General features: G+C 43.5%; 1 protein-coding gene across 9 annotated transcripts in view; it reads left to right on the forward strand.

The window, feature by feature from the left end:
- The window catches only part of fat3a (FAT atypical cadherin 3a), a 353,888-nt gene that overhangs the window by 184,324 nt on the left and 150,053 nt on the right, over positions 1–19,511 (forward strand). For all 9 annotated transcript variants that reach the window (XM_084350977.1, XM_084350971.1, XM_084350970.1 and 6 more), the window contains 2 exons: positions 10,911–10,972; positions 17,261–17,575. In XM_084350977.1, coding sequence (XP_084207103.1) covers positions 10,911–10,972; positions 17,261–17,575 — 377 coding nt within the window. The remainder of the gene's footprint in view (positions 1–10,910; positions 10,973–17,260; positions 17,576–19,511) is intronic.

The following is a 19,511-nucleotide window of genomic DNA, read 5'->3' on the forward strand; positions in this document are numbered from 1 at the left end:
GTGCCTGCGAACCTGCCTGCCATCAGACAAGTCCACCACAAAAGACACTAGACCCGTCTGGCGATGAATGACACCTGGCAACCAGGGTGAACCCGTGGCAAAATTTTTAACGTACACACAGTCCCCTGGGTGAAAAAGTCTCTCTTTAGCACGTTGGTCCAGTCTAGCCTTCTGCTCATCCTGCGAACTGACAACTCTCGCTCTGATGTCTGGGTGGAGGAGATCCAGATGAGATTTCGGCCTCCTTCCCAGTAACATCTCAGCTGGGGGTACTCCTGTAGTTGTGTGAGGAGTAATCCTGTAATGGAACAGGAAACGGGAAAGCTTCGTTTCCAGAGAGTGTCCTGACATTTTACGCAGTCCATCTTTCAGAGTTTCAACAGCTCTTACTGCTAAGCCGTTGGAGGCGGGGTGATAGGGGGCAGTGCAGACATGACGGATTCCGTTCTTCTCCATAAACTCTTTGAACACCTCACTGGTGAAAGTAGGCCCATTGTCTGTCACAATCATGTCTGGCAGTCCATGTGTGGCAAATATGCCTCTGAGTGTCTCTGTAGTAGCTGGGGCAGTAATAGTTGACATGATACGGGCCTCGAGCCACTTAGAATGCGCATCCACCAGCACCAAGAACATCTGACCCATAAATGGACCAGCAAAATCCAGGTGTAGCCTGGACCATGGACGGCCTGGCCACTGCCATGGGTGGAGTGGCCCTGGTGCTGGCATCTTTTGGTTACTTTAACATTGTGAACAAGCCTTTACCTTGTCTTCCAAAGGCACAGTCCATCCCAGGCCACCACACAAATGACCTGGCGAGGCTCTTCATTCAGGATACCCCAGGGTGGGCATCATGTAGCTCCTCCATCACCTGTGCCCGCCCTGGAGGAGGAACAATCACTCTGGAGCCCCAGAGTAGACAGCCATCAAGCACACTCAATTCAAGTTTGCACTTGACATAAGGCTTGAATCCATCCTGCTCTACAGTTACAGGCCATCCCTGCATCACCCATCTCTTAACCTGTGATAACACTGGGTCTCTCTCAGTCCACATTTTGACCTGTTTTGCTGTCACTGGAGCTTTTGACAGTCTGTCCATTAGAAAAACAGTCTCTGGGGGCAGGTCAGTGTGGCTCGGTGTGTCAGGGAGAGGCAGGCGGCTAAAGGCGTCAGCATTTGCATTTTCACTACCTGCCTTGTACTCTATGCGATACTGATATGCTGACAGGGTTAATGCCCAGCGCTGTATTCTCGCTGAAGCCATGGGAGGAATGCCTTTTGACTCACTAAACAGACCCATTAGGGGCTTATGGTCTGTAAAGATGGTAAAAGGGCGACCAAACAGGTAGTGGTGGAAGTGTTTCACAGCGAAAACCACAGCTAGTCCTTCTTTCTCTAACTGTAAGTACCCTTTTTCTGCTGCAGTGAGAGTACGTGACACATAGCTGATAGGCTTTTCACTCCCATTGTCCATACGGTGTGAAAGCACCGCCCCAACGCCATAAGGGGACGCGTCACATGACAGGATAACGTCCTTGTTGGGGTCAAAGTGCACCAGCAGTCGTGCTGAGTGTAACAGTCCCTTAACATGCTGAAAAGCTTCCTCCTGAGCCTGCTGCCACTTCCATGAACTGTCTTTGTGCAGGAGCTGGTAGAGTGGGGCGAGTACAGTAGAGAGGTCTGGTAAAAACTTCCCGTAGTAGTTCACTAAGCCCAGGAACGACCTGAGCTCTGCTACGTTCTTTGGATTTGGGGCCTCCTTTATCGCCCTCACTTTCTCCTCCACCGGAGACAGACCCTGAGCTGAAATCCGGTGGCCCAAGTATGTGACATTTGGAGCTTGAAAAACGCACTTACTGCGCTTCAGACGCAGTCCAGCATCTGACATTCTCTTCAATACCTGGTCGAGATTTTGCAAGTGCTCCTCCTCTGTTCTACCTCTGACCAGGATGTCATCCAGATAGCCAGCCACATGAGGAATGTTTTGAAGTAGATTGTCCATGGTGCGCTGGAAAATAGCTGGACTGGATGCGTCACCGAAAACCAGACGATTGTATTTGAATAGCCCCTTGTGTGTGTTAACAGTTACATATTGTTTAGACTCTTCGTCCAGCAGCAGCTGCTGGTACGCCTGACTCATATCCAGCTTTGTGAACGTTTTGCCACCTGCTAGCATGGTAAACAGGTCCTCCACCCAAGGCAGGGGATAGGTGTCGAGCTGTGAGGCTTGATTAATTGTCAATTTGTAGTCTCCACATATGCGTACTCCGCCATCTTCCTTTACCACTGGCACTATTGGGGCTGCCCAGTCAGAGAACTCAACAGGCTCAATCACACCCGCCTGCTGTAGCCTCTCTAACTCAGCCTCCACCTTAGCTCTCATAGCATATGGCACTGTGCGTGGTTTGAAGAAGCGTGGCTGTGCTTTGGGGTCTACACACAATTTCACTGATGTGCCATGGAGGGTGCCAAGCTCATCTTTAAAAACATCTGCATATTTAGCGAGAATGTCTTGTACTACTGTGATGTTTTTGATTTCCCCTCAGATTTTCTCCCAATTCAGGTGAATTTTCTGTAGGATATCACGACCCAACAAACTAGGCCCCTCCCCTTCGACCACCTGCAGTGTCGCTGTAGCCTTCTGTCCATGATACTCAATTTCCACATCTATAGCACCAGCAAGTGGAATGCACTCACCCGTATATGTTCTCAATCTCATATTAGTCTCTTTAAGTGCAGGCGCACCTTCTGAGCTCCACAACTTGTGGAAGGTGACTTGACTCTGGGCTGGCCGATGATTGCTCCTCAGTCTCCTCAGTCTGCATGTGATGTGTGTTCATCTTTGGCTTTGATTTCCCCCATTCCTTTTTATGATTATTTTTAGCTCTGCACTTTTTAGCAATGTGCCCCTTTTTCTGACAATTATGACAAAACGAGTCCTTAAATCCACAGTCATTTGCCAAGTGAGCTCCCCCACAACGGTAACACTCCACGGACTTCCATGGCTTGCCTCCTATCTCTTTGGACACAAGATGAACGGCACCTGGCTGCGCACCTCCGTTAGCACTTTGAATGTCTTTAGTGTTGTTTGCCGCCGTTTCCATAGCTTGGGCGATATCAAGCGCCCTTTTGAAGGTTAGCGTGGCTTCTCCCAACAACCGGCGCTGGATGCCGTCGTCATTAATCCCACAGACTAACCTGTCCCGCAGCATGTCCTCCAGCACCGCTCCGAACTCACAGTGCTCGGATAACTGTCTCAGCTCCACCACGAACGCAGCCACTGTCACTCCCGGCTTGCGTGAATGAGTGTGGAATTTGAAGCGCTGAACAATTACAGATGGCTTGGGGTTGTGGTGATTTTGCAACATCGTTACCAGTTCCTTAAAGCCGATGTCTCCCAGGCTCCGCAGCGTGGCAAGATTGCGGATAAGCTTGTACGTCTTGGCCCCGCACACACTGAGGAGAATCGACCGTTGTTTCCCCTCATCTTTAATGTCATTAGCCAGGAAAAAGTGCTGCAGTCTCTCGATATACTCCACCCAGTCGCCGTCCTCCTCAACGAACTCAGTGAGCGAGCCGACAGTAGCCATTACTCCAACTGCGCGCCAACTTCTTCTTCAATTCACAACGGTACCTACTCGGCACAAATCCTCGGCATGACCTTCGCTTGTTAATCCTCGTCGCCAGTGTGGTAACCCGAGTGGTGTAGTGGAATAACAATATTGCACACAGACTGTTGATACCGTTTTTGGTTCTTTATTAACTTCGGCAGTTGACATACACACATTAGCCAGGAACAGAGCGCGATGCACAACAGGTGTTTCTTCTAACAAAGGTTCCGGGGCGCAGCCCTCTAACACAGCAGTGATACTACATTCCCTCTACAACAGCCCCAGCTTATATTTCTGACCTACTGACCCCATATACCACCTACCGGCCTCTTAGGTCATCTAACCAGAACCTCTTGGTTATTACACGTGCCTCAATGAAAAACCAAAGGAGACTGCTCTTTTACGGTCCTGGCACCCACACTCTGGAACAATCTCCCCCTTCCATCAGATTGACTGAGTCTGTGGACGGTTTAAAACACACCTTAGACTGGTCGCTCCCATGATCTCAAGGTTTGCTCTGTGTGATTATGGTTGGTTGTGACTAAGAAATTTCCCCATTTGCGGGACAAATAAAGGAATTCTGATTCTGATTGTATGATTTGAGTGTGTGTGTATATATTGTATATATATATATTGTATATACTTTTAACTTTGTTTTGTATTGCATGTAATCTTATGACCTAACTTATTGAGAGACACTAGTCACTGCCTGGCAGGCCATTAGGGGGCCCTGAAGGAATGAGAAACTTTACTTTACAGAAATGTCTCAAAATATGGCTGCCGCAGTGACTGCAACCCCCTCCCACTTAAACAACAGATGGACCATTTGCATTTACATCTCAGTAGGAAACCTCCTTAAAGGGCTTCCACGCCATTCCTGTCGATCTTGTTTCGCATAACTTCTCAAAGTTTACTAAATGTCAATGAAGGAAAATGAGGAGGAGTTATGTCTAGAAGTGAAAAAAGAGAGAGGAGAGGGGATGAATTGCTGTAATACATCTTTGTGTACTTTCACTCCTGTCAACCATCGCTTATAATTGAATACATTGTGATCTCGTTGATCTGCTCTGTACATGCGACATCTATTGCACGTCTGTCCGTCCTGGGAGAGGGATCCCTCCTCTGTGGCTCTCCCTGAGGTTTCTTCCGCATTTTTTCCCTGTTAAAAGGGCCTTTTTTGGGGCAAGTTTTTCCTCACTCGAATCGAGGGTCGAAGGACAGAGGGTGTCGTCTCTGTACAGATTGTAAAGCCCTCTGAGGCAAACTGTGATTTGTGAATTTGGGCTATACAAATAAAATTTGATTTGATTTGATTTGATTTGAACAAAAAAGAAAGCAAGACAGTGGTAAGTGAAGCAGATAATGATGATTAAGTATAATAGTAATACTGTTATTTAGTCTAGCTATAACTAATAAGGGAGACACTTGAATAGCTGTTGCTAACAACTCTTCTTGCTGCAGTGTGACAGGCAGAGTTGTTGTATATATCTCAAACAGTCCACTGTTCACACCTAATAGATGAAGTGTCAGCAATATCCCGCTTTCAGCACTCTTTTCTTTTCGCATTCTTGCCTACGATGCTGTCGCTCTTCCCCATTTTCTGAGCTCCTTTTTGTCCACCTCTCAGAGCAGCGCAATGTTGGGTTCAGACATGCAGCATGTGAAGTTTTGATGTGAGGACAAACTGGCAACATGTGTATATATATATATATGTTTACACATGCAAAAAGAAGAAACAGGAGCAATAGACAAATTTCTTAAAAGATCCTGAGGATTATGGGACAAAAACGTCAAGAACCAAATAAATTTCACCTGCGCTGAGCCGGAGGATCCAATGGGCTGTCTGTTAGACACAGCCCGATCCTTGACCCAAATTAAGGCCCTTACTGATGCTGACTGCAGCCCAATAACCATAAGACGGCATCTGCGAGAGAAGGGCTTAAAGAACAAACGTCTTCAAAGAACTTGTCTCCTCCCATGCCACAAACTTGCCCGTTTGGACTTTGCAAGGGAGCACCAAACATGGGACTTTGAAAGGTGGAAGAAAGTTTTATACTGGCAAGAAAAAAATGTACCTGGACGGTCCTGATGGCTTCCAACGTTACTGGCATGACAAGGAGCTCCCACTGGAGATGTTTTCTATGTGGCACAGTGGAGGAGGCTCCATCATGTTCTTGGGTGCTTTTTCCTTTAATGGAACAGTGGAGCTTCAGGTTGTGCAGGGGCATCAAACTGCGGCTGGCTATGTGGAGATGTTGCAGCGGGCAACCCTCTTGACTGAGGGCCCTCGTCTGTGCGGTGATGGCTGAGTCTTTCAACAGGACAGCACTGCAGTTCACAATGCCTGCCTGACGAAGGCGTTGTGACTTCTTCTAGGAGAATAACATTTATAAAAACGAATGTCTATAGGATAATATATACTCAATATATGATCGCCATCTCTTGCTGGAATTACGATCATCCAGTGACTTCGGATTCATAGACATGACTACTCAGGAATGTTTACATAGCCTCTGAGTGCTACGCTGACAAGATCCAGTTGCTGTGGATGCTCCTAGCATCACAAACCGACAGAGAAGCAAGCGGAGGCGGTGTGACCGAGTGCTACGCCGACAAGACCCAGTTGCTATGGACGCTCCTAGCTTCACAAGCGACAGAGGAGCAAGCGAGGCGGTGTGACCGAGTGCTACGCCGACAAGACCCAGTTGCTATGGACGCTCCTAGCATCACAAGCCGACAGAGGAGCAAGCGAGGCGGTGTGACCAAAGGCGGAAGCGCAGCTGTCGGGGAGGACTAACAGCTAAGCTAAAAGCTAACCCCTATAAAATGCCACTTCCATCTAACTTCCTCTCAAACGTTCGTTCCCTGGAAAACAAAAATAGATCATCTGCAGCTGGAATTAACAAGTAAATGAGAGATGAGGAACTGTTGCGCAATAATTCTGACAGAGCTTGCTGTCAGCTTCCAGGGACTGGCTACTTTTTGTGCTGACAGGAGCTGCGTACTCAGTGGTAAATCCCAAGGGGTGGTCTATGTATTTACATCAACAACAACTGGTGTATGAATGCTAAGTTTGTCTCAAGCCATTGCTCACTGGACATTGAGCTTCTCAATGTAAACTGCAGACCATTCTATTTGCCCAGAGAGTTTTCCTTAGTTTCCATCACTGCTGTGTACGTGCCCCCCAGCGCTGACACTAAAGAGGCCATGAAAGTTCTCTACCGGACTATCAGTGAGTTGCAATCTACTCACACTGAGGGCTTTTTCATTGTCGCTGGGGATTTCAACCAGGCCAACATGAAGTCAGTTCTCCCACATTTCCACCAGCATGTGAATTGTGCAACTAGGGGAGTAAATACATTAGACATGGCTTACGCCACCATGAAAGATGCATTCAGAGCAGCCCCCCGCCCCATCTTGGCTCTACAGATCATCTATCTGTTATGCTAATTCCAGCATATAAGCTCCTGCTGGTCAGAGGAAAACCTACAGTGAGGCAGGTGAGGGTGTGGTCTGAGGGGGCTATGGAGGCACTACAGGGCTGTTTTGAGTGCACTGACTGGGATATGTTCAAAGCAGCTGCCACTTACAACGATCACATCAACATAGATGAGTATGCCATGTCTGTGTCAGCCTACATCAACAAATGCACAGAGGACATCAGCGCTAGCAAATCCATCACCACCCGGGCAACCAAAAACCCTGGATGACTGATGAAGTACGCAAAATGCTAAAGGCACAGAACTCACTCTTCAAGTCTGGCGACGAGATGGCACTGAGAACAGCAAGAGCCAACTTGAACTGTGCCATCAGACTAGCAAAGCGTGCTCACAGTCAAAAAATGTGGAAAGGCATACGGGCTATCACCAACTACAGAATTGCCCCTCCTGCGTGTGACGATGACATGGACTTCCTAAATGCACTAAATAACTTCTTTGGGAGGTTTGAGGCACTGAACAGCACTCCTGCTGTGAAAACTGTTCCCCACAAGGATGACAAGGCACTCTGCCTTGACATAGCTGAGGTGCGAAGGTCTCTGAGGAATGTCAACTCACGGAAGGCTCCGGGCCCTGACAACATACCTGGGCGGGTGCTCAGGGAATGTGCAGATCAGCTGGCTTGTGTCCTAACAGACATTTCTAACACCTCACTGGATCAAGCCAAAGTCCCATTATGTTTCAAAACTGCCTCCATCATCCCAGTGCCAAAGAAACCTCAACTCACATCACTCAATGACTACCGGCCCATCGCACTCACTTCCAATATGATGAAGTGCTTTGAAAGGCTGGTAAAGGAGCACATCACCTCCAGACTCCCTGCCATGTTTGACCCCTTCCAGTTTGCCTACTGGCCAAACCGCTCCACTGAGGATGCCATCTCCACTGCTCTTCACTTGAGCCTTGCACACCTGGAGGAGAAAAACACTCAGGTTCGGATGCTGTTCCTGGACTTCAGTTCAGTGTTTAATACCATCATTCCACAGCATCTGGTAGACAAACTGGGACCCCTGGGCTTCAGCACCCCCTTGTGCAACTGGCTGCTAGACTTCCTCACTGAAAGACCACAGTCAGTGCGGGTCGGTCAGAATACCTCCAGTGTCATCACCCGCAACACAGGCTCCCCTCAAGGCTGTGTCCTGAGCCCCCTGCTGTTCACTCTGATGACTCACAACTGCGTTCCAAGGGCTACCACCAACCACATTGTGAAGTTTGCGGATGACACAACAGTGGTGGGCCTCATCAGGGATGACCACGACCTGGCTTACAGGAAGGAGGTGGAGCAGCTGGTGGGCTGGTGTAGCAAAAACAACTTGATCCTGAACGTGGGCAAAACCAAAGAGATCATTGTTGACTTCAGGAAGAAGCAGCCCAGCCACGCTCCACTTCTCATCAACAACACGGCTGTGGAGGTGGTCAGCAGCACCAAGTTCCTGGGGGTGCACATCACAGACAGCCTCACCTGGTCTGTGAACACTGCGGCACTGGTCAAGAAGGGACAGCAGCGTCTGCACTTCCTGCAAAGGATGAGGAGAGCCCTCCTGCCCCCGCCCATCCTCACTACATTCGACAGGAGCACCATAGAGAGCATCCTGACCAGCTGCATCTCCATGTGGTGTGGAAGCTGCAAAGCCTCTGATTGGAGAAATGTGAGGAGAGTGGTGAGGACAGCGGAGAAGATCATTGGGACTTCTCTCCCCTCCATTCAGGACATTGCTCCCAAGTGCTGGATGTCCCGAGCTGGGAATATTATCGGAGACTCCACCCACCCTCACCATGGACTGTTTTCCATGCTGGCCTCTGGAAAGAGGTTCTGCAGCATTCTGTGCAGGATAGGGGTGTGCAGAGCAGCCGATATTTGTATCTGTATTTGTATCTGTTGAGGGGGGGAAAGTATTTGTATTTGTATTTGTATTCGAGTAAAATTCAAAATAGGCGTAAAAATAATCTTTTTTTTGAGTTACACTTCTAATTTTCATTATAGTGTAAGTATTCTATAATTATCCATTATAATAATTATGGATATGCAATATTGGTTGATGTTTTTCCATAAATCCAGCAATGAACATGTAATAAGGAATGTTATTCAAAAGAAAATAACATGACAGCCATTACCTCATCCATGGTTAAACCAACAACTAATAAAATATCATTGTGAACATTATGAACCCCACCACCACCCGTCCTTGTTGGAGGACGTTGAACAGACAGAATAAAAACAAATAATACTTAAAAGAACTGTTCTTTCTAATGCACAGAATTCCAAGAACTAAACTTGATCTGTAAATAATATGACATAGTAGCCTATAGCTAACGGTCATTATGCTTCTGGCCTCTACCTGGTCTTTTTACTAAACTTAACCAATTCCTTTCTTCATTGCCTATAACCCAACCAAAGCACCGAGCGAAGAATTTTTTTTTCTCCCCCGGTCTGCTGTCAGCAGGGTCGCCGGCTGCAGCAGCCTCGCGCCCGTGAAGTGGGCTCAAGCCGCGTTCATCCGCGCTTTTACTCTGTGGAAGATCTCCCAACGGAGTGAGGGACAAAGCAAGTGGGACAGATCTGCCCAGTCCCTGAGCAGCGCGCGTTTCACAGACAAGCCACAACGCAGAGTGTAAACAACATCACCTGGTTCAGCAGCACCATGGACAGCTGTTGTGTGTTTCGACCCCCCCACCCCCGACACCTGAACGTCACTCACTCACTCATCCGGGCATGTACTGCGGTCTCATGAGGAAACATAGCTTTTTGATATGATGTTTTTCTTGTTCCCGAATACAAATTATTAGTATTTGTATTTGTCAGAAGTAAGTAAAAAACAAGTTATTTGTGCCTTTCTGAATACCGTATTCGGGTTCGGCTCCACCCCTAGTGCAGGACCACAAGGCTCTGTAACAGCTTTTTCCCCCATGTTATCAGACTGCTGAACTCGTTTATTCTGGATACCTTGTTTCCTCAAAATATTTGCACTATCTAACTCAACAATGTCACTTTCAATAATTTGCACTTTCAGTATGTTTCTGTTTTTGATATTTATTATTCTTATTGTGGTATTTTTTTTGATATACTTTCATATTTTAATTCTATGCTGTTCACTTGTTGCTCACTGAATGACAATAAAGTCTGTCTTAAGTCTGCATGTAAGTCAAAATCCAGTTTACAGTGCATGGCATGAAAAATAAAATAATACAAAAAAAGAAGAATGTCTCAGTCACTGAGGGATCTCAGTCCTTCCTGACCTCAAACCAGGGTCGTCCTCAGTTTTTACGTGTGTCCAAAAGAAGTCCCAGGAGGTGGTCCCATCCTCCAGTTTACCTATTAATCTGTTGAGCATGGACTCACAAGATGCAGTCTCGACCATTGCGTCCACCCACTCTTTCATATTTGGACGTTTAACTGTTTTCCAATATCTAAAAATGATTCTCGATGCAGTGATCAGACCGACCATAATAACAGAAAAGGTACCTTTTAAAAAGTTAGGTATTTGGGATTTGTCTTAAATGCAGTTTTCAATAAATTGCCTACTTTATGTTTTTAAGGGCATATATATATATATATATATATATATATATATATATGTATTTATATATATATGATGTATGTATATGTGTGTATGTATATATGTATGTATGTTTATGTATATATGTATATATTATACACACACACACACATATGTATGTGTGTGTGTATTTGTGTATGTATGTATGTATATGTAATATACAACATGTCACTTTGCTCAATTGGCTTAGTTGTGTGTGTTTAGTCTCTTATAATTGTGTCTCTGCTGTGATTTTTTTTCTGTCTCAGGACTGATCACCACAACCCCAAGGAAACTAGACCGTGAACAACAAACAGAGCACGTTTTAGAGGTGAGGTCACACTATATGTAAGTGTGTGTGTATTTGTGTGAGGGAGCATTGTGTGACCGAAAAATAATGGGCTTGACACACAGTTGGTCATACAGCAAACATTAAGACCACGACATTAAGGGACACAACTTTGCCTCTGCTAGACCAGGTAACAACAAATCCTTGTTTGAAGCAAGGACTATTTGCCTGCTTAACATTAAGATTAATCTTTAATATATATAACTGTCTTTATCTGTACAGTTAAGGAACGGCATGGGGCTTTAAGCATAATATTAGTGAACACCTCCAAGTTAAAATGGCTCATAATAGTTCCTCAGACAGAAATATCACCCCTAAAATAATAACATAAACAAATTACATCAAATGTGACCACACACTTTGTTTGCTGAACACATACTACTTTGCTACAAAAACATTCATGAAGTTTGGTTCAATAATGAATTAAATATAGGTCTTCTAAAAATGTGACCAAATCTGGTGGATCATAAATATACATAGAGTAATTCTAATATTAAGTTAAATGTCTCTTGGCCATTTTCACATCAAGTAGGTGCTTTTAATAGCTGCCCACAAGCTTCTGGTAGTCCTCTGACTGAATTTTTAACCACTCCTCTTGACACAATTGGTGAAGTTGAACTAAATTTGTTCCTGGCACAAACTTGTTTCTTCAGCACAGTCCACATGTTCTCGATGGGGTTCTAGTCAGGACTTTGGGAAGGCCATTCCAAAACCTAAATTCTAGCCTGATTGATCCATTCCTTTACAGCTGTTGATGTGTGTTTGGGATCATTGTCCTGTTGGAACACCAACCTGCATCCAAGAGCCAATCTTCTGCTGATGATTTTAGGTTTTCCTGAAGAATTTGGAGAGAATCCTCCTTCTTCATTATCCCATTTACTTTCTTGAGAGCAGCAGATCCACTGGCAGAAGAACAGCCCCACAGCATAACACTACCAGCACCATGCCTGACAGTAGGTATGGTGTTCTTGGGGTTAAAGGCCTCACCTTCTTTCCTCCAAACATATTGCTGCTCATTGTGGCCAAACAACTCAGTTTTGTTTCATGTGACCACAGAGTTTTCTTCCAGAAGGTTTTTTTGTGATCATTATGTGATCAGTAGCAAACTTCAGTCGAGCTTTAAGGTACAGCGTCTGGAGAAAGAGCTTCTTTCTTGCACGGCAGCCTCTCAGCTCATGTTGATGCAAAACACACTTGACTGTGGACACTGACACCTGTCTTCCAGCAGCTTCTAATTCATTGCAGACTTGCTTTTTGGTGGTTTTTTGGTTGACTTTTGACCATCCTGACCAGTTTTCTCTCAGCAGCAGGTGTTTGTGTTTTCTTCCTGATTGTGATCCAGTGACACAACTGTGCCATGCACTTTATACTTGCAAACAATTCTTTGGACAGTTGATCTTGGGATCTGTAACTGCTTTGAAATGGCTCCAAGTGATTTTCCTGACTTGTTCAAATCAATAGAAGTAAAGGCTATAGAGGTAAGCAAATTGATTTTAGCTTTGTAGCCTTTAGGGCTGTCTATCAGTGGTATATTTGTCTCACACACTCACAGACTTGATGTGATGCCAGTGAACATGTCATGGCACGTACGACTGAAATCCGCCAGGCCTCACACCTAGTTTCCACATACGTGTGACTGGTGTCCGTAGATCTGTAAATATATGGATGTCCCTAGTCTCCAATGCAAGGAAATGCAGTTCTTTACAGATGGATATAAACTACCTGTTTAGCCATTGGTGAATGGCTAATTTGGTTTGTTTATCACCAACCCGTCAACTACAGGGATTAGAATAATCAATAGTGTTTGCTAGTGAGCAGCATGTTAGCTAAGCTAAATCCACAGCGAAAGTTCAATTTGTGGAACATACTGGGGGCAAATTCTAGACTGAAATATTATGGAGGGGAGGGGTTTCACAGACACATCGTATGTCACAGAGATATTCCCATAGGAAAGAATGGACTTCCGGTTGACTCACGTCTGTACACATACACTTGTGGAAACGAGGCGTCAGTCTGCAAGTCCGGAGGGTGGAGATTTGGATCGAGCCATACTGTACTAAGTGTCAGGTATTGAGGCAGGTGCTGTTCAATAGTGCTTTGCATCTGACCAATGTAACTGCGCTCACCCCGTCCTCCTCACTGCCGTAATCATTACTAGGGCCACTAGAGGTTGCCACCTAACAAGAAATGTAAATATGGGTCATAACAAATTCAAACTGACACAACATATTTGTCAATTAACAAATCATTAATTCATCATTAATTAATAATAATAAATAAATAAAACAATCTGTGGCTTTATATAATTTGTGTGCTAATTTATAAAACAAAAAACCCGATTTTCTAAGCCTGCCCATGTTTGTCTTTACAAAAAGCAAACAAAAAAAAAAATCAGTGTGGTACAGTGTGTAATATGTAGTGGCATCACCTCATCACTTGAATTAGTAGAAATACTCAACACTGTTGTGAATGAGTCCATATTTAGAAAAATTAGTTTCTTGTCCATGAGAGTCACTGTAGCTTCTGGAGCTTCTCCAACAACTTCGGAAAGGGAGGGGTGAGCAAGGGAGTGTTACAATCTCAATACTCACCGCTAGATGTCGCTAAATCCTCAATATATTACACACTGTAACTTTAACAGCTTGATTTTAGAATTAGAGTAGAGAAATTTAGCAAAAGCAGATAGAAAACAATAATGAAACATAATAAGCTATCAGCTGGTTTTCTCCACCCTCTGTGTTGACAGTGTCCATGTTAAGAGTCACACATGTATGTCTGTGCTGTCTCGAGATGTGCACACAGACATACACATGCATGCCTGTGTTAGGAGTCACACTGACACGCACATGAGTCTGCATGGCTGAGTTGTACTGTTGCGACAACGATGCACACAGACACACACACACACACACACACACACACACACACAGATGGATCTTTGTTGTGAGTCTGGCCTCTAGTCTCAGGTCTCTATATGAACCTGTCTCTTCTCTCCTCTACCTTGATTCAAGATGGAGGCTAGCACCTTGTATGGCAAATCTGTCGTGTCCATCTGCATTTCATCAGTGTCTGATGTGTGTGAGTGTGAATGGATGAATGAGAGGCCAGTTGTAAAGCACTTTGTCCATTAAGTTAAAAAAGCACAGTGCAAGTTATTTACCATTTACTTAGAGGTGTTACACAAACAGCACATTTGACATGTCTATGACAAGACGTTCCTGTGAACTGATGTTCTACAAACATGTTCAGTTGGATTCATTATGGCAATGTTGTCAGGCTTTTCACTAATTTAAATAATTTAATTTTTTTGTGTCAATTGTCAATTCATTTTTGCTGCACGCCCCAAAAGTTTAAACTTCTGTATTTTACTTATTCTATCAGCTTTTATTTACTTAATGTATCAGTGAAACGACGTGTCAATCAAAAAAATTGTGTAGTGAAACATAGCCGCAGCACTGCAATTAAGAATGGATCTAATGGCTTTCTTCTCTGTTCACTTACAGTACACTTCACAGACTGTAGTCTGGGGGTGGCTGTGATACAGGGGTTGGAGCGGGTCATTCACTAATTGGAGGGTCGGTGGTTTGATCATGTCATGGTGCAGAGTCCTTGGGCAAGATACTGAACCCCAAATCGCTCACTGTTTAATTGGTGTGTGAGTGTGTGTGTGAATGGCTGACCATATCCTTGTGCGCTTTGGATAGGAAGTGCTGCATCGCTCCTGATCAGCAGGTTGGCACCTTGCATGGCAGCCTCTGCCATCACTGTCTAAATGTGAGTGTTGGAAAGTGGTTTGAGTCGACGCTAGACATGAAAAGTAGGGATGAGGTAGTAAACATTATCTGTATCTGTATCAGATCTGTATCAAGGCAGATGGGATTATACCGGAAGTTGATGATTTGAGCCTGAAATAGATGTGGGTTGATCAGACGTTGCTATATATAGAAAAACATGTACAAAACAGCCTCGGAATGTAGCTGAAGTTCAATGTTTTTGATCAATAGAGACTACGGGTGTGCAGAGCAGCCGATATTTGTATCTGTATTTGTATTTGTTGAGGGGGGGAAAGTATTTGTATTTGTATTTGTATTCGAGTAAAATTCAAAATAGGCGTAAAAATAATCTCTTTTTTGAGTTACACTTCTAATTTTCGTTATAGTGTAAGTATTCTTTAATTATCCATTATAATAATTATGGATATGCAATATTGGTTGATGTTTTTCCATAAATCCAGCAATGAACATGTAATAAGGAATGTTATTCAAAAGAAAATAACATAACAGCCATTACCTCATCCATGGTTAAACCAACAACTAATAAAATATCATTGTGAACATTATGAACCCCACCACCACCCGTCCTTGTTGGAGGACGTTGAACAGACAGAATAAAAACAAATAATACTTAAAAGAACTGTTCTTTCTAATGCACAGAATTCCAAGAACTAAACTTGATCTGTAAATAATATGACATAGTAGCCTATAGCTAACGGTCATTATGCTTCTGGCCTCTACCTGGTCTTTTTACTAAACTTAACCAATTCCTTTCTTCATTGCCTAAAACCCAACCAAAGCACCGAGCGAAGAATTTTTTTTTCTCCCCCGGTCTGCTGTCAGCAGGGTCGCCGGCTGCAGCAGCCTCGCGCCCGTGAAGTGGGCTCAAGCCGCGTTCATCCGCGCTTTTACTCTGTGGAAGATCTCCCAACGGAGTGAGGGACAAAGCAAGTGGGACAGATCTGCCCAGTCCCTGAGCAGCGCGCGTTTCACAGACAAGCCACAACGCAGAGTGAAAACAATATCACCTGGTTCAGCAGCACCATGGACAACTGTTGTGTGTTTCGACCCCCCCACCCCCGACACCTGAACATCACTCACTCACTCATCCGGGCATGTACTGCGGTCTCATGAGGAAACGTAGCTTTTTGATATGATGTTTTTCTTGTTCCCGAATACAAATATTTTTTTAAGTATTTGTTCGAAATAAGTATTTGTAAAAAACACGTTATTTGTGCCTTTCTGAATTCCATATTCGGGTTCGGCTCCACCCCTAATAGAAACAAGTAAAAGTAAAATAATTTTTTATAGAACAAGGTTTGTTGAATGAAATGAATAAACTTCTGTTAATCAATAAGCACAACACATGCAGTATTAAGAAGTATAAACTAGTTTTCACTGTCAACTGTGGTTTTTATTACTTATTTTTTACTGTTTCGGTATTGTGTTTTGTGAGGTCACTGTGACCTCACAAAACACATTTTTGGCAATAATTCAAGAATTCATACAGTAATCATGGCAACTTTTCACCCAAATGTTTAATCAGATAAAATTATTAAGTTATATTTAATATCCAAAAGGTCAAAGGTCAACTTCAATACACAATACACAATACACACGCTGATGTCATGTATTTGTCAAATTCTTCTTCCTCCTTTTCTCTCTTATTATCTGATAACTCTTCCTTCAGAACCTCGCAGCTCCTCATGTCTGGCATTTTAAAAATAACAGATGGTACAATAAATCAAGCCAGCCATGAGGACGGGGGAATTAATTGCTGAATTGTTAATCTTTGACAAGCTGAAGTGGTTGCACTTCTAGAAAATGTACTATAGAGTTAGGACAATAGAGAGAACCCTGCTTCATACATCTTGTTAGCTAGCTCGACCTTTCAGTGATCACCTTCTTTATCATTTCAGAAGTACAGACGCTTAATGCAGTAGCTGTCAGAACACACGGCTTTTGTATAATGAACATTTCACAATGGTATCACTACTTATTCTTTTTTATTTTTGTCCAATAATTTTCCGAAAGCAAAAGTATTTCAGCTGGTTCTAAATTGACGATGGGATGAAAAGCCAACATAGTTTACTCCTGGCTGCTTCCCAATTTGGCTACAGCAATGGCCACCGTAAATAGAACTTCACCTGGATATTGTTCTCACAATTGGAGTTGTTTTAATTTGAAGTTAATTAGATAGCATTGCTTTTAAGTGATCTTAAACTCATAAACTCACTAAGTCAGAAAATATCAGTCAACTTGTCAGACTTATCTGGTTTTTGACCCCAGATGGTCAAAAAAAACAAGATTATTTGCTGAATGACAAGTTAAAGAGGAACACATGATTGCACCATTATTTAGTCCTCTGTGAGGTTAATTAGGGCACGAGGAACAGGCTCAGTCCGGCCCTTGATTCTATTCTTCCATTCCTTGAATTGGAACACATTTTGTGTGTATGTATTTTCATTGAATCACTCACTCTGCTCTGCCCCTGCAGGTGTTGGTGTCTGATGGCGGCCCTAGTCCCAGGCAGAGTACAGTATGGGTGATGGTTCAGGTCCTAGATGAAAATGACAACAAGCCCACATTTCCTGAGAAAGTCTACCAGGTCAAACTTCCAGAGAGAGAGCGGAGAAAGAAGGGGGAGCCCATCTATCGAGTGTTCGCTTACGACCGTGATGATGGGCCAAACAGCGACCTCTCCTACAGCATCGTGGATGGCAATGAGGATGGGAAGTTCTTCATTGACCCAAAGACTGCAGTTGTATCGTCACGCAAGGCTTTCAGTGCTGGAAGCTACGACATCCTGACTGTATGCAAGCTTTCATCAATTTTTAAGCATGTCTGCCAATAGTTTTTAAGACATTTGTAATTCTCTGAATTCAAGTCTTATGCTGTGTTCCAGACAATTCAGAACTCAAAAAAAAAGAAGAAAAAAGAATTCCTACTAGTAAACTGAGAGCAAATCCATCTACCCTGTGTGGAGATAGTAAAATTGGAGGTTGTAAGTTAGAAATTTCAAGTAGGAAATTCAGACCTTTGACTTTGAATGGAACACAGCATAAGTCAGTGGTTAGTCAGTTACCTCTACCAAAGACATGATGTTTTCTGTTAATCTGGTAGCAGGATAAAAATCTTGGTAGTTCTGTCTAAACTATTTCTGTTTTATAGGATTGATTTAGAACTATTTGAATTTGCATTTTAATTGCCTTACATTTAGCTTTTTTTATATTTTAATACGTGGCAGGTATTTTATGGATTACACACTGGCAAAGCAAGCAACAGGGCTAGGCCCCCAGACACCAGGGGAACTGAAAACTGCAGGTTTACTGATTGTAGGTTTAGATTTCATTTTTTTGAAAATGTGTTTGGTAATATAATCAACTGACCCACAGCATCAAGACTAGAGGAATGAACTTAGTAGATAATTGGGGGCAAAGTGAAGCATTTGTTGGTCACTACTTGCAGGTTAAGAGGAATGAGGATTCAGTAGTCGAACAGGGCAGTCAATGAAATGTTTTTTTTTTCCAAAAAGTTTGAGTCACCACAACCACGAGTGGTCCTTATATGCCTGGTGGAGTGAATAATTTATGTAAAGTGCAAATAGACAACTTTTCAAATTTCCCCTCTGCTAGTATTTCCCTGTGGTATTACTGTTGGTGCCACTGTTGCAAATACAGCATTAGCGACATGGCTACTGCTAGCAGCCTGTAAGAATCCCAATTTGACCCAGAAACCCTCATGTCAGAGCTTGAAAGGCAGAGTAAAACAGCTGGTTGTATTAATAAGCAGACAGGTTTTGTAACTTTCTGATCTAGTAGAAAGAATGCTGGTTTTAGACCATCTCAAGTCCTGGTGGTAGGAGGAAACACATATCAACAGGGGAGCAGACATTGACACAACACTGGAGCGTTCTCCATCAAGTGAATGCCTGTAGTTTCACTCTTGTTTTTCCTTGGTTTCAATCACTCTTCACCCTCTTTGCCTCCTCCATCAGCAGGGTTCTTTTGCAGTGTAGTTTACATGGTTATTGTAGTTGTTTCCACGTTACCTGGGGATAGTGACCAGGGAGAACACTGTATCTTCGTGTTTTGGTTGCACAGTGGCAGACGCGCATTCTTTGTACCATAGTTTGCCCTTTGAAAGCAACATTTAGAGGGAACCAATCAATGCACAGCTGGTGGTATTTTTCTGCAGCCATTACACAGTGAAATCAATATTTACTTTAGAATGATAAGTAGAAGGAAAAAGTTGTTTATTGCCAGTTTAAGCAGGGAATATCTATCTATCTATCTATCTATCTATCTATCTATCTATCTATCTGCATATGTTATAAGCTTGTTATTGACTCTGTATGGATTTAGGCCACCTCTAATTTCAGCCCTGTATCCAAAAAATTATGTCCATATTGGACAATTTCACACATCATGGTTTACATCCAATGCCAACATTCAGCGTCTGTGCAGGAAGTAGTGTATGCATTATGTAGCCAGACAGACCTTAAGATTGTGTCCTGTGGGGGTCTCTAATACATTACCAACAACCGTTATTTTTAATCACAAATAATGCATTTTTCAATGTAATGGGTATTTTTTACATTAATGATTTAAATGGGTGAAAAACACGTTTTCCGGCTGAATTACACACTATATTCTCTCGTGAATGACAGTGGCAACGAGCATTGTCTGCATGGATTCTTGTGAAGTATAACCAAACTTTTGAATGTTTGCCTTTCTCCATCATTGCCG

This window comes from Pagrus pagrus (genome assembly GCF_965226575.1).
Source record: "Pagrus pagrus genome assembly, chromosome: 4".
Classification (NCBI taxonomy): domain Eukaryota; kingdom Metazoa; phylum Chordata; class Actinopteri; order Spariformes; family Sparidae; genus Pagrus; species Pagrus pagrus.